A 23,543-nucleotide genomic window follows, 5' to 3' on the forward strand; every position below is an offset into this window, starting at 1 on the left:
TTTTCCCTGGATTGCCCTGGCAGACGCCATAGCATGGCAGTCATGGAGCCCGTTTTGCCTTTTGTCACTGTCACTGTATGTGTACTGGATGCTGCTGACAGACGCAGTACTGCACTGCTACACAGCAGCATTCATTTGCCTTTGCAAGATAGCAGAGACGGTTACCAGTCATATTGCACCGTCTGCCATTGTAAATTGGCGATGAGATGATGGTTATCAGTCGTTCTGTACCGTCTGCTGCTATCATGGGTGCTCCTGGCTGGCCTCGCTGAGGTCGGCCGGGGGCGCATAGGCAAAAATGGGAATGACTCCCCGGGTCATTCCCTTCCTATGTTTTGTCTAAAAATAGAGTCAGTCCAGCCTAGAATATGGGGCAAGTCTACTAGAGAACCAGAGAGCACAGCCTTTCCGTGTCAGAGCCCCAGAGATCCCGCAGAAATGATGAGCTGCATGCCATTCTAGGGGGTGCCCCTGCAACAACCGCACCCGTTGCTTCCCTCCTCCCCCAACCCTCCTGGGCTACCGTGGCAGTGTCCCCCCATTTGTGTGATGAAGTAATAAAGAATGCAGGAATAAGAAACACAGACTTTTTAGTGAGATAAAATGAGGGGGAGGAAGCCTCCAGCTGCTATGATATCCAGGCAGGACATTAAAGGGTGGGGGTGGGGGGAGCCCAGCCCCCGCTGCTATGATAGTCCAGGCAGTACAGAATCTTTTCTTTACACATGAAAGGGGGGGGGCTGATGGAGCTCAGCCCCCAGTTGCTATGATGAGGACGGTTACCAGCCGTTCTGTACCATCTGCTGGGAATGACTAGGAGTCATTCCTATTTTTACCCAGGCACCCCCGGCCGACCTCACCAAGGCCAGCCAGGAGCACTCACAGGATGATGACGAGGACGGCTATCAGTCCTTTTGCACTGTACCGTCTGCCACCGGGGAGGGGAGGGAAGAGGATACTGCGGTTTAGTGCTGCAGCACCCCGTCTACCAGCAGCATCCAGTAGACATAGGGTGACATTGAAAAAAGGTGAGAAACGATTTTTTCCCCTTTTCTTTTGGGGGGAGGGGAAGTGTGTAAATTGATGACATATACCCTGAAACACCCGGGAAAATGTTTTTGACCCTTCAGGCATTTGGAGCCCAGTCAAGAATGCAAATGCTTTCCGGAGTCTGCGGGGACTGTGGGATAGCTGGAGTCTTCAGTACCCCCTCCCTCCCTCCATGAGTGTCCATTTGATTCTTTGGCTTTCCGATACGCTTCTCATGCAGCACTGTGCTGTGGCCTCTGTCTATCATAGCCTGGAGATTTTTTCAAATGCTTTGTCATTTCGTCTTCTGTAACGGAGCTCTGATAGAACAGATTTGTCTCCCCGTACAGCGATCAGATCCAGTATCTCCCGTACGGTCCATGCTGGAGCTCTTTTTGGATTTGGGACTGCATCGCCACCTGTGCTGATCAGAGCTCCACGCTCGGCAAACAGGAAATGAAATTCAAAAGTTCGCGGGGCTTTTCCTGTCTACCTGGCCAGTGCATCCGAGTTCAGACTGCTTTCCAGAGCAGTCACAGTGGTGCACTGTGGGATACCGCCCGGAGGCCATTACCGTCGATTTGCGGCCACACTAACCCTAATCCGACATGGCAATACCGATTTCAGTGCTACTCCTCTTGTCGGGGAGGAGTACAGAAACCAGTTTAAAGAGCCCTTTATATTGATATAAAGGGCCTTATTGTGTGGATGGGTGCAGGGTTAAATCGGTTTAACGCTGCTAAATTCGGTTTAAACTCGTAGTGTAGACCAGGCCCTAGTTTACATGCCAGCAACTTGGTTCCATTTTGGTTTAGGTGGAGCCTATTCTTCCTGCATAGGCTCTTCCCAAAACATTCTCCACTTCCTAATAATCCCTTCTCTGAACACCACCATCTCAGCCATGCATAGGCGCTGACTCTTTGGGTGCTTCGAGGCTGGAGCACCCATGGGGAAAAATTGGTGGGTGCTCTTCACACACCGGCAGCTCTCCACCCCAGCTCACCTCCGCCTCCGCTCCGCCTCCTCCCCTGAGCGTGCCACCACATCCTGCTTCTCCCCCCTCCCTCCCAGCGCTTGCACTGTGAAACAGCTGTTTTGTGCAGCAAGGGCTGGGAGGGAGGGGGAGCAGGAGAAGGAACAGGAACGTGGTGCGCTCGGGGAAGAGGCAGGGCCGGGGTGAGGATTTGGGGAGGAGTCCAATAGGGGCAGGGAGGGGGTGGAGTCGGGGCTGGGTTTGAGGTAGGGCCGGGCACCCACCAGCGCCAAAGAAAGTTGGCGCCTGTGCAGCCATTCGTGGAGATCCTGCAGTTCTGCCTGTCTAATTGGCCCTGCACATGGAACTGGAAGCATTTCAGAGAATGCTACCATGGAGGTCCTGGACTTTAATCTGTTACCTAGCAGCCTAAATTTTGGCTCCGGGACCTCCCTCTCTTACCTTTACCTATGTCAATGGTACCTACATATACCACAACCACTGGCTCCTCCCCAGCACTGCACATAAGTCTGTCTAAATGTCTTAAGAGATCTGCAACCTTTGTACCTGGCAAGCAATTTACCATGCGGTTTTCCCAGTCATCACAAACCCAGCTATCTATATTTCTAGTGACTGAATCCCCCATTACTATTACCTGTCTCTTCCTAGTAACTAAGATTCCCTCCCCTGGAGAGGTATACTCAGAGTGAGAGGATACCATGACATCATCTGGAAGGAAAGTCCCAACTATGAGATTGTTTCCCACCAGTCCAGTCTGATGTTCTCCTTCCCCAAGACTTTCATCCTCTTTAACACCACAGAGGCTGCCAGACTGCTCTATTGTGTCTGGAAGTCCCATCCATGTTCTTCTTTGTCTCCCTTAGCTCCTCCATTTAAGCCACTCTAGTCTCAAGAGCCTGTAAATAAATAGCACCTGTCTCTTTTTTAAAGGGTCACTGTGAATTTGATTTTTTTTAACTTGATTTTAAAAAAATCCATTTTCTGCCCTTCAAAAAAAGTGTAGTTGTTTTCCTGGTCCCCTGCTATGTTTCAGTAAGGCCCTTTTATGCAGGCCCAAGAGCAGTAACACCAAACTTACTGGATCTGCACCCTCCTCTCTCACTATGGTATATACATTCCTCTTGATTCTATATGCTTCAGCTTTACTGTGTCTGTTCCTGATGAACAGTGATAGAGCCTGGGGAAGAGTGTGTATGTGGTTTCCCCCCACCCCAGATCAGTGCGTGAAAGGGACCATAAAAAACAAACAACACTGGAACAAATCTTAGTCTGATGCAGAGTATAAGCAAATGGAAAGCAGATAAATATTTTTCCTCTAATCTTTTTCAGTTACTGTCAATTTAGAGCTACCTGCAGCAGCAGCAGCAGGTAAAAAAATTTCAGATGGAAATGTGATTTTCCATATCAACAATGTCTCTTTTAAACAGGGTGAAAAGATCATTCTTCATCCAGTCCCTAGAGAGGGAGCAAGAATGGGCTCTGCTTTTTCCAGCAGACTCTTAAACCTTTATTGGCAAAATAAGAGGAATTTCTTCGTCGGGTGCTTGCTCATGTCGATTCCATTCTAGGTGTGTGCATGCACACGTGCACAGTTGTCGGAGACTTTTGCCTTAGCGGTATCCATAGGGCCAGCTGTGGCGCCCCCTTGAGTGCCACGCTCATGCATCAGTATATCAGGGGCCGCTGGCCCTATGCCCTCTCAGTTCTTTCTTACTGCCTGTGGTGGTAGATTGCAGCACCTCTTTCCCTTTGCAAGTGGTCGGTGTTTCTTCCCCCCCACCCACTCCTTGAACCTTGTGTTCCAGCTGTAAATAGTTTGTTTATAGTAGATTAGTTAGTAAGTATCTGTTAAGTACTGTAGTTAGTTAGGGTCCTGGCAGGGACTTTGCCCCAGGCATGCCCCGGTCTCTGTGTTTTCAGCCCTTCTTTGACTGCAACAGGCCTATGCTGGTTAATAACCCACATGGTTGCTGTCCGAAGTGCTTGGGAGAAACCCACATTAAAGAGAAGTGGCACATCTGTAAGAACTTTCATCCCAGGACATAGAAAGAATGTGATATTCGCTTAAGGGCCCTCCTTATGGAGGCCACTCTTCGCCCAGCCTGGGAGCTGGCCTGGCTGGACGCTACACCCAGCACTTTGGCCTTGGTGCCTAGCACACCCCCGGCATCTGGCTCTTCCTGGCACCAATCCCCTTTGCCGGTGCCCAAGATGAAGACTAAGAAGAGGGACCCAGCACCAAGCAAGTCAGATCAAGGGCATTGGGCAAAGGACCATGCTTGGCCGCCTGCTCATGCCAGAGCCACAAGGGGACACCCCCCCGAGGGGACCTACTATCCCCCTAAGAGGTCTGCCACTGACTCCAGGGAGTGGTAGGGGACCAAGGCTGATGGCGCAGTCAACGCCCTCTCAGCTCCCAGTGCCCAGATAGCAATATACTCTTCTGTGGCAGCCGGTATTGCATGCAGCGATGGACCCGGCGAAGTGTCCCTACAAGGGAAAGCCAGCAGTGAAGGCTTCCCAGAAGGTGAGTGAGTGTCACTGGTCTCCGCAGTCAAGGCAGAACCCTTTGTTGCCATGTCCTTGGTCTCTGCATCACCCCAGGTCACTAGTTCACTGCTACAGGTTGCCGGCACTGCACTCCTGGTCTCTGCCTTTGTGCCTGGCCTCACCCTTCACGCCAGGTCTCACCCAGGGAGAGGTGCCGGTTGGCACCGGTTGTGTTTGCACTGACAGTCACCATCCCCAACACCACAGGGACACTCCCTAACCCAGCACCACTCCCCCTACTCCTGGCACCAGTCTGACCATTCGCGGCACCGGTCAACCACAGCAATGATTAGCTGCCAGACCCAGGTGTTGGTGGCCCTGTCCTGGTCACCGGAGGAGAATTTCTCCGACACGGAAAGGGAGTTCTGCCCCTTGCCGAGACAGCACCGTCACAACTGGGCTCTGGAGGGTGCATCTGCTGTAGTGATGCTGACCTGGCAGCAGGGCCAGTGGCCAATGCAATGGCTGTACTGGAATGCCTGGGGCATGCTGGTAATGCTGATGCCCCTGTCTCACCAGTCCTTGGTTTCCACGTCTGACAAACCCCAATCAGCACCGGCGGCACTGGGCTCAGTGCAGGAAGTGCAGGTGGGCGCTGTGGTGGATGAAAAGATGCCCACCCTGCAGGGGATGATGATCGGGCTGTTCTCTGATCAGATGGACACAAGGCTGCGTGGTCTGAAGGACATTTGGGCCACCCTCCGGTCCCTGGGAATGTATACACTTCCGTCTGCGAGGAAGCCATTCAGGCCGCCCCCACCGCCAAGGCCTGGGCAGCCTTGGCAGGGATCTATGAGGAGAAAGGCCACTGTGTTCAGTTGCCGCCGCCCTTCCTCCTCCTGCTCACCTGTGCAACCTGGTTCGGCGAAACACCATAGGGGCCAGAAGTGAGCATTTTGCGGTGTGCTCGAGAGCGATGCCCCAGTCACCTCCCTGGATCTGCCCCATCATTCCCTCAACCATCTCCATCCCTACCGTTCAGCCTGGTCAAGAGTCACCTCGGACCTTTGTGTGCTAGAAATTGTGTCGCTGGGCTACACCCTTCAGTTTTCACCAAGCCTCGTCCTACTCCCTCTCTACCTCGTCCCTCTTCGGGGACCCTTCTCACGAGCAACTCCTCATTCAGGAGGTAAACGACCTCCTACAACTGGGGGCGGTGGAGGAGGTGCCTCAGGAAATGAGGGGAAAAGGTTTCTACTCCTGCTATTTCCTGATCCTGAAGGTAAAAGGGGACCTACATCCCATTCTGGACCTGCAACAACTCAAAAAGTTTCGCATGGTATACCTGGCCTCCATCATTCCCTCCTTGGATCTGGAAGACTTGTGTGCTGTTCTCGACTTGAAAGACGCTTATTTCCATATCTCTATCTTCCAAGGACACAGATAGTTCCTCCATTTTATGGTGGGCCAGTGCCATTTCCAGTTCATGGCACTCCCCTTTGGCCTCTCCTCGGCCCTGCAGGTCTTTACAAAGTGCATGGCCCCAGCAGCAGCTTATCTGAGGTGTTGGGGGATCCATGTCAATCCTTATCTCGATGATTAGCTCATGAAGGGCAGATCGCAGGATCAGGTACAGAGCAGCCTCAATCTGGTGCGGGCCACATGCTGTGACCTGGGCCTGTTAGTGAACTAAAAGAAATTGACCCTCGTACCAATGCAATGGATAGAGTTTATTGGGGTGGTTCACAATTCCATGTGGGCCAGGGCATTCCTTCTGGAGACCCGTTTCTGAGCCATGTTGGACATAATCTCTTATGTGTGGGGCCACCTGCTCATCACCACCCGCACTTGCTAAGGCTGCTAGGCCACATGGCTGCTTGTACTTACATGGTCCTTCATGCCTGGCTCCACCTCCGGCTGCTGGTTGCCGTTGGTCTACATCCCCACTGGACCAGGTAGTCAAGGTGCTGGACCGCATCCGGGTGTCACTGGAATGGTGGCTGGACCTTTCATCAGTGTTGCAGGGAGTCCCTTTTGTGGCCCTGTTCCCATCGCTGATTCTGGTGTCCGATGCCTCGGACCCTGTCTGGGGAGCCCACCTGTGTGAACTCAGTACACAGGGCTGCTGGTCGGGGGTTGACTGCTCCCTCCACATAAATGTTAGAGAGCTCAGGGCAGTTCGTCTAGCCTGGCCTGCCAGACTTTTTGGTCCCAGTTTCAAGGCAAAGGGTTCAAGTCCTGATGGACACCACCACCATGATGTTTTATATCAACAAGCAGGGCGGAGCCAGGTCATCAGCCCTCTGCCACAAAGCCCTCAGATTATGGGACTTTTGTGTGCAGCATGCCATTCATCTCATGGAAGCACACCTCCCCTGAACTATGAATATATTTGCATATCACCTCAGCAGAACCTTCTTGTCTTGCCACGAGTTGTCTCTTCACCCCAATGTGGTCAACCAGATCTTCTGAAAGTGGGGGGTCTCCCTAGGTGGACTTGTTCGTGACTCGCCAGACCAGGAAGTGCCAACGGTTCTGCTCATTTCGGGGGGTCGATAGGGCTCCCTGTTGGACGCCTTTCTGCTTTCTTGGTCGGGGGCTCCGATGGATTTCAAGCTCCAAGATTTGTCCTTTTCATCAATTAAGGTCCACTTGGCCGCTATATCAGCCTTTCACCCTCTGTTCCAGGGCAGATTGGTCTTTGCTCATAGCATGACGGTCCGGTTCTTAAAAGGTTTGGAGCGGCTCTACCCTCAAGTCTGGGACTTGATAGGATGAAAGGTCGTCCAGTGTCCACCTAGAGAATTTCTTCTTGGATCATAGTCTGCATTCAGTTCTGTTATGATCAGGCAAAGGTGCCTCCACCGATGATTGTAACTGCCCACTCAACTAGAGCACAAGCCTCGTTGGCAGCCTTCCTGGCCCATGTGCCAATTTCTGATATTTGCAGGGCCGCCACCTGGTCATCTGTACATATGTTCATATCTCATTATGCACTTACCCAGCTTCAGTAGAGCGGTGTAACAAGCTGCATGTCTGTGAACTCTGAGCCCACTTCCAGGGATGCTGCTTGTGAGTCACCTAGAATGGAATCGACAAGAGCAAGCACTCAAAGAAGAAAAAACAGTTACCTACCTTTTGTAACTGTTGTTCTTCAAGATGTGTTGCTCATGCCCATTCCATTACCCACCCTCCTACCCCTCTGTTGGAGTTGCTGGCAAAAAAGAACTGAGTAGGGCCGTCGGTGCCTGATATACTGACGCATGAGCGGGGCACTCAAGGGGGCGCCACAGCCGGCCCTACAAATACCACAAAGGCAAAAGTCTCCGACAACTGTGCACATGGGCACGCACACACCTAGAATGGAATGGACATTAGCAACATATCTCGAAGAACAATAGTTATGAAAGGTAGGTAACTGTTTTTATTTAAATCCACATGTTTGTGGACTTGTTGCCACCCTCTTGGGGTCACCAGAAAGCCAACTAATTGGCCAAGATGTCAAACCCCTTAGCCCCTAATAGAGAAACAAAGGAGGGATATGGGAGGATGAAATGTCAGATACCAAGAAGCCCCAGCTAACTTCATGGCATCATTCCCCTGGTCACAGCATGCAGAGTATCATTGCAGACAGGGATTCTCATTTCCTTCTGGTAGGTATAATAGAACTGCTACGGTCTGTATAATGTTCAGTATGTGTTTGGTATTCTTATAAACTGTTTACATATTTGAATCCAAAGGGCTGAATTCTGAAGTCCTTTTTCAGCCAAAACTCTCAGTGAAAAATGGAACTCTCTAGTTTGAATTTGTTGGGGTTAGAGACAGTGTCAAATACTTATGTAAACTGGTGCCGAACTTTCCTCTCCTTTGTTTAGTAGAGGTGTCAACCAATCCACTTCAGTAGAATTCCCAAGGAGTAATTTACAGAACTGGATTAAAACTAATTTAAAGAAAAATCAATTCTGCTTTCCTGCAGCAGCATACTCTACTGTATTGAACGTCTTAAGAAATCTATAATTAAATTGCAAGGGTCACAATCAAGCTTTTATGGAGTGGGTTGGGTTTAGTCAGAGGCAAAGCATCATACTTAAATAAGTATGTTCAAATTGGGGAGGGGGACAGTTTGCACTGATTTACACACAGTGGGGAATCCTTTTGGTGCAGGTACTATGGGGCATAAACAGGAGCAAACTTTAGCTCTGAATGTTTATTCAAACTAATCAGAAAGACATTGGTTAGAATGTTGCAAGAACAAGATTTCTAGTATTTTGTGGTTTCAGATGGGTCAGAAATAATGAAATCCATCTCTTCTGTAGGTACTTTCACTTTCCATCACAGCAGAAACCACTAAGGGAGGAGTCACACGAACAGTACAGTACTGTAGAATGTAAACTAACCTTAGTGGAACCTCATAAAAGGTCCTGATTCAGACTTTTGGGTGAGGGTTAAGGTGTTTTGATTATATCACCCAACTGATCTAACTGTGCTGGGATAAATTAGAGAGGGGGAAAGGCACAGAAATTTCTGTACAAGTGAATATATTATTGATTTATTTTAATGTGGAAAATCCCACTATACATTATATTTTCTTTTCCCCTCCTGTTTCTGATAATGTTCTCTTTTCTTGAAAAAATTGTGCATCCTAAACTCTCAAATTAAAAAATTAAATTCTAAGGAATCTTAAAAATAACTTTAATGAGAAGGGTAACTCCTCCCCCAGATTACTAAAAAAATGTCTTTGTTTCTATAGACAGGGGGTGTTCTCTCTTTAATAGAGTGCACGCTGATTGAGGAGCCAGATGTGAGTGATGATGATTGTAAGTTGCTTTAAACTGTTTATATAATTATAGCTCCAAAGCGGCTTTATAAAAAAAATGTTACCCTTTGTTTATTTGTCAGCACAGCAAATAATATGTTTTACCTTTTCGTTAAGTCTGAGAAGTAGTGTTAAAACTGCATGTAAAAACTCTTGTTAAAAATGTGTATTTTGTTCTTGCGGATGATAAAATTTCAAGTAAATAGCTGAACCAGTGTAACAAATTCTTTTCTGATTTTTGTGTGGAATTTCACACTTGAGGATCTTAACTGAACAAAATCCTGGCTTGAAAGAAGACAGGGATAATTAGGTTTATCAAAAATGGGGAGGTGAAAGAGTTGGCTGAGCTTGTGGAAAATTTTGTTCTGGACCCTGTAAATTGTAACTGCCATCTTGTTCAAATTAAGTAACAAAGTATATTACCTTGCTTTTTTAAACTGACTATTCATTTTGGTTCCAATCCCACAGATTTACGAACAGGGCGAACTTTGAGCATAAGAATAGTTCCATTAAGTTCAGTGATACTTCTCATGTGCTGACAGTATAAAAAGCATGGAGAAATATTTGGAGGATTAGGGCCTTATTTAGTCATTTGGAAAGTATAGTAATTCACAGCAACTCCCATTCATTAGTACTCATGTATTTATGTTTCCCAAACTTTGCTTATCTTGATGTACGTGAAAATGTGGTCACTGCTTTGGAGGGTAGTGGTTGTTGTTTAGCAGAGGGAGGTTTGAAATACTTTTTAGTGTCAATGTAAACAGTACTTTCTTTGACATATAGCTTTTAAATCACAACTGCTTATTTTTTCCCTGGATTGTGAAGCAAAAGGTTCTGGGCAAGTGTTTGGTCACCTTGATTTCAAGATTGTGGTTGAACCTACTGATGCTCCTCCTTATACTGTGGTACTGTTAGCTCCTTCGCGACAGGAAAAAGCTGCATGGACAAGTGATATAAGTCAGGTAACTTACGTTTTTCCATATTTATTTTCTTTTGTTTGTTTCTTACCCGTAATATCAGTTGCTGTGTGTTTCAAACTAATCTCAAGGAGCTTTTCCTTTTTTTCCTGGGTTTACTTGTTAGGATGAATACATAAGAAAACAAGTCTTTGCCTATTTTTACAGAGATTTTACACTTTGCTTTGTAAGGATTCATTAGTGTAAGGCAGAAAGGTGTTTTGCAAGAGATGTGGTTAGGAATGTGAAGTAGGCAGATGAATAACCCATGTAACATAACTGGCATTCATTTTTACCAGCTGTTAATAAGTACCTGAGTGGTCTTCTCTCTTGATTTAAAAAGAAGAGTCAGACCTGTTAATTTGAGGTTCTGCTATCTGCAATCTAAATGAAAAATCATTTATTTGTGACTCTTGAATCAGGAGGAAAATGTCTCCATTCCATTTCCATCTCATGCTATGTATATATATCATATTCCATAGAGTAAGAGAATAAGATTAATTTAGTTCCCCCCCACATTGATAAGAAAATTAGATTAATAGATATAATACACAAGTAAGAAATATGATAGCTTGCAGGTGATTCACTTTGTTGTGAATGAGTGAAAATGAAAAAGCATTAAAATATTTTAATGGTGTGGACATCATTTAAAAAGAGCATTATATTTTTACATCTAGGAAACCTGTTAAAGAATTGCTAGAAGCCTTTTAGGGGAAGAGGTTGAATACACAGCAAAAGAGTTTTCACTTGCTTATACCATATCTGAACGTAGCCATAGCATTTACCTTTGATGATTGCATATAAAAATTTGAGATGGCAATTTGAACTAGTGCCATCGTCCTGACTTAGAGCTCTCTCAGCCCTCTGTTAATCACAAGGAATAACTGATTAGCAATCACTGTAATGGCAAGTTTCAGTCTGGAATTTGATGTTCTCCTATAGTAACATTTCTGGTAAGCGAATCTGCTTAATATGTTTGAAATTGTTTTTCAAAAAAGAAACCCTCTGAATTGTTCTGGTCTGGATAAACAGTTTTGGAATAAAATAAATAAGACAATAAATAAAATTTTGAAAAGACCTATGTGACTTAGGAGCCTAGGTCTCATTGAAAGTCAAGTGACATTTAAACTTCCAAATGTCTAAGTCACTTACATGCTTTTGAAAATTTTATCCAGAGTTCTTACACTGGATGAATAACGATAAAGTAAAAATATATAGCTATAATATTGACCTATTTTTTTCAATTTCAAGAGCCAAATGTTTAAAACTATAAATTCAAAGATCCTTTCAATGGCAACTTCGTGTAGCAGCAAAAAGACCTCATGCAAAAAATCACATGCATTGCAGGGATTGGTATAATTGCTTTAAAGCAGCAATGCAGTCTCAGAAGATCACTTTCATATTTGTTTTTTTGGTTTGGTGTAGTGAAAGAGATAATAAATAAAGGAGTCCAGGGAGAGTGCCATGGAACTCCCACTAAGTTACAAGTTTTAGGATGAAAATTAAATAAGAATTGCCAAATCGGATCAGACTAGAAGGGCTTCTTGACCAGTTTCTTGTCCGTGACGGGGCTCAGGACCAACTGCATAGAAACCCTGTAGTAGACAATTATTGACTAAACTTCCCATAAGTGCTTTTTCCTCTTAACCCACTACTACTACTCTGAAAGAGGGCATAGGGGCCATACTAATGGAAAGGGTAAACAATAAGAATCTTATTATTTCAGATGTGTGCAATTAATTAGGTGTGCAAAAATGTGTGGAGCTTGGTACTCAAATGAGCAATTTTATACTTAGTTGCCCTTAGTGCACATGATTAGTCTAGTTGTGTGCATAATCATGGATATTGCACTTACAAATAAGGTGTGCAAATGCACACACACAACTTTAAATTTAGACCCTGAATTTGACTTTTCTCTTAGTGATTGGATGACCTTCCAGTATCAACAAATAAAGAAAATCAAAATGTATTGAGAATGAAGAGCAAATATGAGGAAATGAGCTGTTGGCAAATGCCATTGCTATGATTGTTATATAGTTATCCACTCTACTGTTGCCATGGACAAGTTACTGAGCAAAAAATTAGCAATTATATGTCTTAGGAATCACAGAATCAGGAAGAAAAATTCACTCCTTCCACATCAACAACTGTTCCAAATTCTTTGCATCATTAAATAACTTTCACATACAGTATTTGTGGTGAAAACTCTTAGCCATCTATTTTCACCTTTTACTTCAGCCAGCACTGATCTGAAGCATTGGTGTCTTTGTGTTTTTTCTCAACGGTGTATTTTAAGGCTTGGTTTTTTTATTTATAGCATTGCCCTCTCCTGTCCTGTTTTAACAGTCTGGGCGGTGAACCCAGGCTACCAAGACTCTGAAAGAGCAACAACTGTAATATTTAAAATCTTGTTGTACCCAGTTTGTGCCTATGTGGAAATAATGAGATCCATTAATTTGTTTTCAGACTTCTTTTTGTGGAGTTAAAGAGCTTATTTAACTGATGGGTCTTTCCCAACTTCTGTATTCTCAGGAAGAGAAAGAGTTTGAATATAGCTTATTCTTCTCTGCTTTGCCTTTGTGCTGAAGTAAACATTCCGAGACTTTTCCCTACATTTTTATGTATCTCAAGAGAATGCCCAAAGACATCTTGCAAATTTTTGCTAGAAGGGCAAAGTCTAAGACTATGACAATTGTAACTATACATAACCATCACTGCCAAGCTTTATATAACAAATGTCCTTCCTAAATAATAATTTATAATAATAACAATAATAAATTAATAGTAGGATGTGGTCCATCACAGATAAAGGGTGAAATGAAATGGAGGTTCCCGATTCTAGGAGTAGAAAAACTTAGAAAGTTCTAGTTCTGATTGGACTTGGGCTTTGATGAAAATGTGTTGGTGATACTAGAACTTGCAGAAAGCAAAGCACCTGTTGCAACAATGAGGAAATGGCGATTTATAATTGACAGTGTGCTTTAGTACTATACTGAGCTTGCCTTGCTTATATGAGTCCCATTGAAGGGAATCAAGTGAGTAAAGCTAGCAGAATTTGACATAAAGGGACGAATTCAGCTATTACCTCAGGATAAATTTGGATTAACTGCACTGACTGGTGAAACTAGGACAGAATTATGTCCCAAATTTGTACTGAGTTTTATTACTGTAATGGGAAAAAAACATCACTTCTGAATTCGTACATATTCATCTTAATCTGACAGTGTCATCATTGACTTTTGACTTTAGAGCCATTACAAGAATACAATTATAGATTCATAGATTCATAGACTCTAGGACTGGAAGGGACCTCGAGAGGTCATCGAGTCCAGTCCCCTGCCCTCATGGCAGGACCAAATACTGTCTAGACCATTGCTGATAGACATTTATCGAACCTACTCTTAAATATCTCCAGAGATGGAGATTCTACAACCTCCCTAGGCAGTTTATTCCAATGTTTAACCACCCTGACAGTTAGGAACTTTTTCCTAATGTCCAACCTAAACCTCCCTTGCTGCAGTTTAAGCCCATTGCTTCTTGTTCTTTACTTAGAGGCTAAGATGAACAAGTTTTCTCCCACCTCCTTATGACACCCTTTTAGATACCTGAAAACTGCTATCATGTCCCCTCTCAGTCTTCTCTTTTCCAAACTAAACAAACCCAATTCTTTCAGCCTTCCTTCATAGCTCATGTTCTCTAGACCTTTAATCATTCTTGTTGCTCTTCTCTGGACCCTCCCCAATTTCTCCACATCTTTCTTGAAATGCGGTGTCCAGAACTGGACACAATACTCTAGCTGAGGCCTGATCAGCAAGAGTAGAGCGGAAGAATGACTTCTTGTGTCTTGCTCACAACACACCTGTTAATGCATCCCAGAATCACGTTTGCTTTTTTTGCAACAGCATCACACTGTTGACTCATATTTAGCTTGTGGTCCACTATAACCCCTAGATCCCTTTCTGCCATACTCCTTCCTAGACAGTCTCTTCCCATTCTGTATGTGTGAAACTGATTGTTCCTTCCTAAGTGGAGCACTTTGCATTTGTCTTTATTAAACTTCATCCTGTTTACCTCAGACCATTTCTCCAATTTGTCCAGATCATTTTGAATTTTGACCCTATCCTCCAAAGCAGTTGCAATCCCTCCCAGTATGGTATCATCTGCAAACTTAATAACCGTACTTTCTATGCCAATATCTAAGTCGTTGATGAAGATATTGAACAGAGCTGGTCCCAAAACAGACCCCTGCGGAACCCCACTTGTTATATCTTTCCAGCAGGATTGGGAACCATTAATAACTACTCTCTGAGTGTGGTTATCCAGCCAGTTATGCACCCACCTTATAGTAGCCCCATCTCAATTGTATTTGCCTAGTTTATCGATAATGCGAGACCGTATCAGATGCCTTACTAAAGTCTAGGTATACCACATCCACCGATTCTCCCTTATCCACAAGACTCGTTATCCTATCAAAGAAAGCTATCAGATTGGTTTGACATGATTTGTTCTTTACAAATCCATGCTGGCTATTCCCTATCACCTTACCACCTTCTAAGTGTTTGCAGATGATTTCCTTAATTACTTGCTCCATTATCTTCCCTGGCACGGAAGTTAAACTAACTGGTCTGTAGTTTCCTGGGTTGTTTTTATTTCCCTTTTTGTGGATGGGCACTATGTGTGCCCTTTTCCAGTCTTCTGGAATCTCTCCTGTCTTCCATGATTTTCCAAAGATAATAGCTAGAGGCTCAGATACCTCCTCTGTTAGCTCCTTGAGTATTCTAGTATTATGAAATCTGTGAATGTAAAATCAGAATTGGAGGCTAGTGATTTGTTCAGGATTTTGGTAAAATACTTAGCATGAAATCTTGATCCCATTAAAGTCAATGGAAAGTCTCCCAATGACTTCAATGTGCCAGGATTTTACCCTTAAAGTTAGTAGCATATCAATTTACTGTATATTTTTTACATGCAAGTGGCATAAGATTATTTGTTTCAGTTTGTTATTCAAGTTCTGCTTGTGTTTTTTCCTTACCTGGTTCCCAGTGATCATAGGTAGTGTAGTAATCACAGAGAAATTAATTTTGTACAACGTTTTATGAAACAAATTCTTCTCATGAAAAATATGCCATGTTAAAACGTGCTATTTCCGCCTGCATCTTTGTTAGTGCTGAGGAATACTGCCCTTTTCCTTGTTTTAACTACTGAACCTCTTGCCTTATGGTCATATATCCAGGACCAGGCTTAGGAAAAATGGTGCCCTGGGCGAATTTGTGTTTTTGTGCCCCTGGTGCCTACTGCCTTCCTGGGCTCCCCCCATTGCTCCTGGCCCCCTGCTGCCTCCCCAGGCTCCCCCCATTGCCCCTGCCTCCCTGCTACCTCCCCATCATCTCCCCATTGCCCTGGCCCCTGCTGCCTCCCCAGGCTTCCCCCCATTGCCCCTGGCCCCCACTGCCTTTCCCCCCACCATTGCCTCAAATGCCCTTCTGTGACCTTGCGCCCCAAGCCTGCCCTGCTCCTTGCCTCTTGACCATGGCACCCTGGGCGGTCGCCCACGTTGCCCACCTGTAAAGCCGGCACTGCCTACATCACAGCTGTCATCTTTTTAGCTAAGGACTGGACGTGTCTACCTGTGGAGACTGTCAATACCACTCCTTAATTGGCTAGAGGGGCCATGGATGAATTGCATGAGGCACTTTCACCCCAGGAGCTAAAAAGGCAGCTGCTGCAACGCTCCCAACTCATGCTAATCTGGACAGGAAAAAAATGGTTACTTCCATTAAATATATTGTATTTTTGTATTTTGAATAACCCATTTGATAAAACTAGTACCAAAACGTTGACTGGATTATACCCTGTAGATGAACTTTTCAAATCACAACAAAAAACTAATATAGAAATAATGCAGTTTATACATATGTGGATTTGGTATTAATAGATTTTAAGGCCAGATAATGCCATTATTATCATCTAGTCTGACCTCCTGCATAACACAGGCCATTTGTTATAAGATGTTTCAAAGCCAGTACTTACATTCATTGTGCTTCCATTCAGTTCAATATATATTACCATGAAGGAGTAATATATATATACTTATGGCACTAGATGAATAAAATTAGAAAGCATCATAAAAACAGGAGGTCCACGTGGACCTTATAGTTAGTAGTCATTGCAAGCCTAATCCAGTGGGAATGTCTCCATTGACTTCCGTGGACATTTCATCAGCCCTGTAATGTCTATGCCCAAACCTTTTAAAGTCTGTGGTGATGGATAGACTTGCAGATGTTATAAGGGACAGGCACTAGCTGCAGACCTTAATGTTTCTTTAAGAAATCTCTACAAAGTTTGTCATTTATCTTTGGCTTAAGGGAACCTCAGAAATTATACTCTGTGAGTGAGATTCTGTGCTGCATCTCTTAGAGAGGAAGCCCAGAGGGAAGTGGGGTATGCTGGCTTTAAGCCACCTTTGAGTCCTCCTGATCCTGGGCTGCATAATTTAGACAGCCCTAGGGTCTAAATTACAGCAGCTTCTCTGGACTACTCTTTGGGTTGCAGCAGTGCCCAGAATTTCTGCAGTGCTATGTGCTGCAACTCCACCCCAGTCATATCCTTCCTGCCCCGAGCCCCAATCCCAGCACACCCTTTGTGCTAGGACTTGCAAGGGAGTCTTTAGAAGACAGCCATAACAGCTGTCTTTCTTAGTGCCTGCACTGGGGAAATTTGCCCGTGGCTGGATCTAGGGCTTATAGAGCCTGTTTACATCATTCTGGGCCTCTTACTGAGCATAAAGGGATCAGAGCAGGGCTGAGGATCTTGCCAAGCATGTCTATAAATCTTTCTAATTTCCTCGCAATACACCTAGGTTTATTGATCTTAAAAATACCACAGGGTACGTTGGAGGTGTTTTAATCTTGTTGAATCAAAGCAACTTCATTTGCAGTTTAAAAACAGTTTTAGCTTATCAAACTGTGTTGACCAGTTCATCAGTTTGTGTACTTTGGCGCAGATCCATTGACTTTAATGCATCAGTGGTGCAAAGTGAACTTGTCAGGGCAGACTGGAGAATCCTGTCAATTGTAGTTTTTTCTTTATTGTTGTTAGCTTTATTTATTTTTAAAAAATCTATTTTAGCTATCTGTTCACACCCTCTGACCACAATGTTTTAGGATTACAGCGACGAAGGAAAATGTGAAACTATATTCTTTTTACATTGTTTTCATTTTAATGATTCTTGACTTTCATTTTCACAGTGTGTTGACAATATAAGATGCAATGGTTTAATGACCATAGTGTTTGAAGAAAACTCTAAAGTCACTGTGCCACATATGATCAAGTAAGTGCAACAAATTTTTTACAGGGGAATAATGTAGGGTGGGTTTTTTTTTTATTATTGAAAGCTTAACATGATGGACAGATTGAAACTTTGAAATGTAACCTTTTGTACAGTTTTGTTGAATGGGATTAATCCTACATCCCAAAATATATACCATTTTAAAAGCTCATGATTTTCGGGGGGACCTGACTCATGATTTTTTCAGACTTGGGATTGACAGTGCAGACTAGTATTCAGAAAAGCTCTAACTTTCAAGTATTTCTGTAGTTGTGTGCATTCTTGTTCCTTCAGATGAATAAATGTAAAATTGTTAGCTTTGAAGTATTATCATACCGGGAATATTTATTCTCTGTGATACTGCTCATGATTTTATTAATTACATTTTAAAATGTATGCAAAATTTAGGCAAGTACAAACAGGTACAGTTTGTCAAAGTACTTCATTATAGCAGCTAAAATTTTTCTTTTCCTTGCTGTGCCCATCTTTGAGATGCCATAAATTTAACTGGTCGCATCAAGGTAACATCATTAATTAGAAATACACTTCCCGCTTGTCCCCCTCCCCCAGCGCTCTCTTTTCATCGTTTATTTTTCCTAGAAATGCCACTTTTATTTGTAGGTAGCAATTTTCAGTACTTGATTTCAAAATCAAGTACTGAACATAGGAGTACCTCTGAGTTCCCTTACTCTTTCACATGTACATTATTTACCTTTATCCACTATAAATGTTAAGAAATAGAACAGAATACCAGTAGTCCTTTGTGACTTTGATTGCCACTGAGTCATTCCTCCTTCTGGGCCTACATTGTACCAACAGGTCTCTCGGTAGCACCTTATATCAACGTTGCTCTCCCTTTCTGCACCTTAATGTATGCAAAGGAGAGCATATGGGTCTCTCTCTTTGGTACATATCAGGAGGATCAATATTAGGTCTGATACTTTTTCTTTATTGTCTAGAAATAATTGACTTTTTTCTTATTTTGATTTTATTTAATGATTCTGCAATACAAACATTACTATTACCTATTTAGTGTTGACAGTGTGCTCAGCACTTTATGAAAAATAAAGAATGACATAGTCCCCATCCCAAAGAACTCACATTCTGAACAAGCCTGATAGGATAATACCAACATACCTGAGGTCAATATCATGTTTCAGAGATTTTGTCTTCTCTCTATTTGACTTTGCAAGTGTACTGATTTTTAAAGTGTGTTATTGTTTCAAATGTCTTCACTTGATGAATCAAACAATTTCTCTGCCATTTCAGTAAAAGCCTAACAAAGAAAAATAGTGTTTTCCATTTAATGCAGGGAGGAAGTTAGGTGGAATATCTTGACTGTGGGTCCTAAGAGAACCAAAAGTGCTGCAGAAAAGATCAGTCAATGTTTTTAAAGGAACACTCAGCTTAGTCTACTCCGCTCTCCTGCAAATGAAATTTAATGAAAGCATTTTTTAGCTTACATATTTTCCTGTAATGTTAGAAACCTTGAAAATACAGTATAGCTGAATTGAATCTATGGTGATGGGTGCATTAGAAATTATATATTTACAGGACAGTAAAGAATCTACTTTTTTGAAACTTGTTCTTATAATTTATTATGTAGATCTGATGCTCGTCTTCATAGAGATGACATTGATATCTGCTTCAGCAAAACATTAAATTCCTGCAAAGTGCCCCAAATTCGTTATGCAAGTGTGGAACGCCTCTTGGAGAGATTAACAGACTTGCGCTTTCTTAGTATTGATTTTCTTAATACTTTCCTGCATACTTACCGCATATTTACTTCTGCAACTGTTGTACTGGAGAAACTCTCAGATATATACAAAAGGCCTTTCACTTCCATTCCAGTCAGGTAAACTCTCTTTCTTCTTCTGTCATGAGATTATTGTTAGAATGGTCCTTTCCCACCATGTAAATAATCAGAGGTAGGGGTGGATTGGGGGAATGGACCTTTTTTTTTTTTTAACAATACATGATGTATAAATATATTTTAGTTTTATGCCCTGGCCTTCAGGAGCAAATAATATAAATATGTTGTTCACACAGAGCACATTTGTGAATGTTTTTCATTAAATCTGTTTGTACTCACTAATATTAGTTTTGCTTCTTTTGTGTCTTACTCATAGGTCTTTGGAATTGTTTTTTGCTACCAGTCAAAACAACAGAGGAGAACACCTGGCTGATGGGAAGTCACCACATCTTTGTCGCAAATTCTCATCTCCTCCCCCATTGTCACTCTCTAGAACTTCCTCACCTGTCAAAACCAGAAAACTCTCATTGACTAATTCACCACTGAACTCAAGAATAGGGGCTTTAGATCTCTCTACTTCCTCTGTTGCCAGCAGTCCTACCTCAACTTACAGCCCAGCCACATCCCCACCACCCACTGCTAGCAAAGTACCACTGGACCTCAGCAAGGGCCCCTCTTCCCCCGAACAAAGTCCTGGATCCATAGAAGAGAATTTAGAGAATCCTCGCATTGATCTGTGTAACAAGCTAAGAAGAAGCATTAGAAGAGGTATTATGTAACTGCAGTATATTGAGTATTATACTGGCAAATATAGTAGTCACCAATATAAACTGAACACTTAGCAGATGACTGCAACCCAGTATCTGGGCTACAGTAAATGTTTCCCACTGCTTAGTAAAGCAGTTCCTTTTTGACCATGGAAAACATTTTTCAGTAATCAAGTGCTCATATCCTTATTTTAGTAGATGTTTTAGTAGATGTTTTGTTCAAATTCCCAATGCTCCACTGTTTTTGCATCTGGTTTCACCCATAGGAATAGCAATGTGGCAGAATGGAACACACCAACAATGGCCCTTCAAAGAACAGGGAGAAGAGTAAATGGGATTGAGGGGAAAGACTTCAACTATCCTGTGTGCCAAAGGGAACAGAAATTAGTTAATGGAACATTCCCTTGTACCTTCTTGAAGTAAATGTTGTAAGATGTGCTCCCTTTCTGATACAACTTGTAAAGTATTCACTTAAAAAAGAAGGGTTCTGAGCAATGTAAAGAACTCATCTACTTTGACAAGTCTGCATGATAAGGTTAGCTCTGCTTTGAGTGTTTGTGCACATATATTTTCCACTGCAGGTATATGTGCACCTAGTGCACTCAAGTCAGAGACGTTTGCCAGAATTACCACTAGGCAGTGCACGTGTTGGCCTCATATGCAGAGCCTAGGGCATAAAAAGGGGCATAGCCACTGCCTTCTTCTCAGTTTCTTCTTATTGCCTGTAGCGGGAGTTGAAGCTTTGCATAGGTCTTGAGCTTCTGTTAGCCAGCTTTAAGAACGAGTTTCTCTTATTGTATATAGTTATAGTTCACTTTAATGTTAGTTCTAGTATAGTTTAAGAGAGATGAGATAAGTAAGGTGATACTCTTTATTGGACCAACTTCTGATAGAGGAAGAGACAAGCTTTCGATCTATACAGTTCTTTAAGTCTGGCAAAAGAAATCAGAGAGTCTTATCTGAGTACAAGTTATGACAGTTAAGGATAAAGGGTAACACATGTTGTAGGAGATCACTTGAGATGGAGTGGGCAATATGAGTTAGATTGTTATGCAAAAGTGGTTTGAAATAGGCCACTGAAGGTTAGCAGGCAGGTATATGTTACAGATGGTTGTAATGAGCCATGAAACCAGTGTTACTCCCTACAGACTCATAGACTTATAGACTTTAAGGTCAGAGGGGACCTTTATGATCTTCTAGTCGGACCTCTTGCACAACGCAGGCCACAGAATCTCACCCACCCACTCCTGTAACAAACCCCTGACCTATGTCTGAGCTATTGAAGTCCTCAACTGGTGGTTTAAAGACTTCAAGGTACAGCGAATCCTCCAGCAAGTGACCCATGCCCCATGCTGCAGAGGAAGGTGAAAACCCTCTGCCAATCTGCCCTGGAGGGAAATTCCTTCCTGACCCCAAATATGACGATCAGCGAAACCCTGAGCATGTGGTCAAGACTCACCAGCCAGACACCCAAGAAAGAATTCTCTATAGTAATTCAGATCCCACCCTATCTAGTGTCCCATCACAGGCCATTTGGCATATTTACCGCTAATAGTTAAAGATCAATTAATTGCCAAAATTAGGCTAGCATACCATCCCCTCCATAAATTTATCAAGCTTAGTCGTTAAGCCAGATATGTCTTTTGCCTCCACTGCTCCCCTTGGAAGGCTATTCCAGAACGTCACTCCCCTGATGTCAAGTATCAGAGGGGTAGCCATGTTAGTCTGGTTCTGTAGAAGCAGCAAAGAATCCTGTGGCACCTTATAGACTAACAGACGTTTTGCAGCATGAGCTTTCGTGGGTGAATACCCACTTCTTCGGATGCAAGTGGCACTGCTTGCATCCGACGAAGTGGGTATTCACCCACGAAAGCTCATGCTGCAAAACGTCTGTTAGTCTATAAGGTGCCACAGGATTCTTTGCTACTCCCATGATGGTTAGAAATCTTCGTCTAATTTCAAGTCTAGACTTCCTGATGGCCAGTTTATATCCATTTGTTCTTGTGTCCACATTGGTAATGAGATTAAATAATTCCTCTCCCTCCCCGGTATTTATCCCTCTGATATATTTATGGAGAGCAATCACATCTCCCCTCAGCCTTCTTTTGGTTAGGCTGAACAAGCCAAGGTCTTTGAGCCTCCTTTCATAAGACAGGTTTTCCATTCCTCGGATATCCTAGTAGCCCTTCTCTGTACCTGTTCCAGTTTGAATTCATCCTTCTTAAACATGGGAGACCAGAACTGCACACAGTATTCCAGATGAGGTCTCACCAGTGCCTTGTATAATGCTACTCCTTATCTGTAATGGAAATACCTCGCCTGATGCATCCCAAGACCTCATTAGCTTTTTTCACGGCCATATCACATTGGCGACTCATAGTCATCCTGGATCAACCAATAGTCCGAGGTCCTTCTCCTTCACTGTTACTTCTAAGTGATGCGTCCCCAGTTTATAACAAAAAAATCTTGTTATTAATCCCTAAATGCATGACCTTGCACTTTTCACTATTACATTTCATCTTAGTACTATTACTCCAGTTTACAAGGTCATCCAGATCTTCCTGTAGGATATCCCAGTCCCAATTTGTATTGGCAGTATCTCCCAGCTTCATGTCATCTGCAAACTTTATTAGCACATTCCCACTTTTTGTGCCAAGGTCAGTAATAAAAAGATTAAATAAGATTGGTCCCAAAACCGATCCTAGAAACCTCCTTTCAGCATGATAGTTCACCTTTCAGTATGACCCGTTGTAGTCTCCCCTTTAACCAGTTCGTTATCCACCTTTCAATTTTCATATTGAGCCCCATCTTTTCCAATTTAGCTAATAATTCCCCATGTGGAACGATCTCAAACGCCTTACTGAAATCGAGGTAAATTAGATCCACTGTTTCCTTTGTCTAAAAAATCTGTTACCTTCTCAAAGGAGGAGATCAGGTTGGTTTGGCACAATCTACCTTTTGTAAAACCATATAGTATTTTGTCCCAATTACCACTGATCTCAATGTCCTTAACTACCTCCTTCAGTTTTTCTTGCAAGACCTTGCATACTACAGATGTCAAACTAACAGGCCTGTAGTTACCCTGATTCCTTTTTTTCCCTCTCTTAAAAATAGGAACTACGTTAGCAATTCTCCAGTCATACGGTACAACCCCTGAGTTTACAGATTCATTAAAAATTCTTGCTAATGGGCTTGCAATTTCATGTGCCAGTTCCTTTCATATTCTTGCATGAAGATTATCTGGGCCTCCTGATTTAGTCCCAATAAACTGTTTGAGTTTGGCTTCTACCTCGGATGTGGTAATATCTACTGCCATATCCTCATTCCTATTTGTCATCCTACCATTATCCTAAGCTCCTCATTAGCCTCATTAAAGACTGAGGCAAAGTATTTGTTTAGATATTGGACCAT

General features: G+C 43.2%; 1 protein-coding gene across 2 annotated transcripts in view; it reads left to right on the forward strand.

The window, feature by feature from the left end:
* Positions 1-23,543, forward strand: part of RASGRF2 (Ras protein specific guanine nucleotide releasing factor 2) — a 197,314-nt gene that overhangs the window by 85,789 nt on the left and 87,982 nt on the right. For both annotated transcript variants that reach the window (XM_045022488.1, XM_045022489.1), the window contains exons 11-15: positions 9,264-9,330; positions 10,155-10,291; positions 17,533-17,615; positions 19,219-19,467; positions 19,742-20,133. In XM_045022488.1, the coding sequence (XP_044878423.1) occupies positions 9,264-9,330; positions 10,155-10,291; positions 17,533-17,615; positions 19,219-19,467; positions 19,742-20,133 (928 nt within the window). The remainder of the gene's footprint in view (positions 1-9,263; positions 9,331-10,154; positions 10,292-17,532; positions 17,616-19,218; positions 19,468-19,741; positions 20,134-23,543) is intronic.

The sequence above is a fragment of the Mauremys mutica genome, chromosome 6, assembly GCF_020497125.1.
Source record: "Mauremys mutica isolate MM-2020 ecotype Southern chromosome 6, ASM2049712v1, whole genome shotgun sequence".
NCBI classification, from domain to species: domain Eukaryota; kingdom Metazoa; phylum Chordata; order Testudines; family Geoemydidae; genus Mauremys; species Mauremys mutica.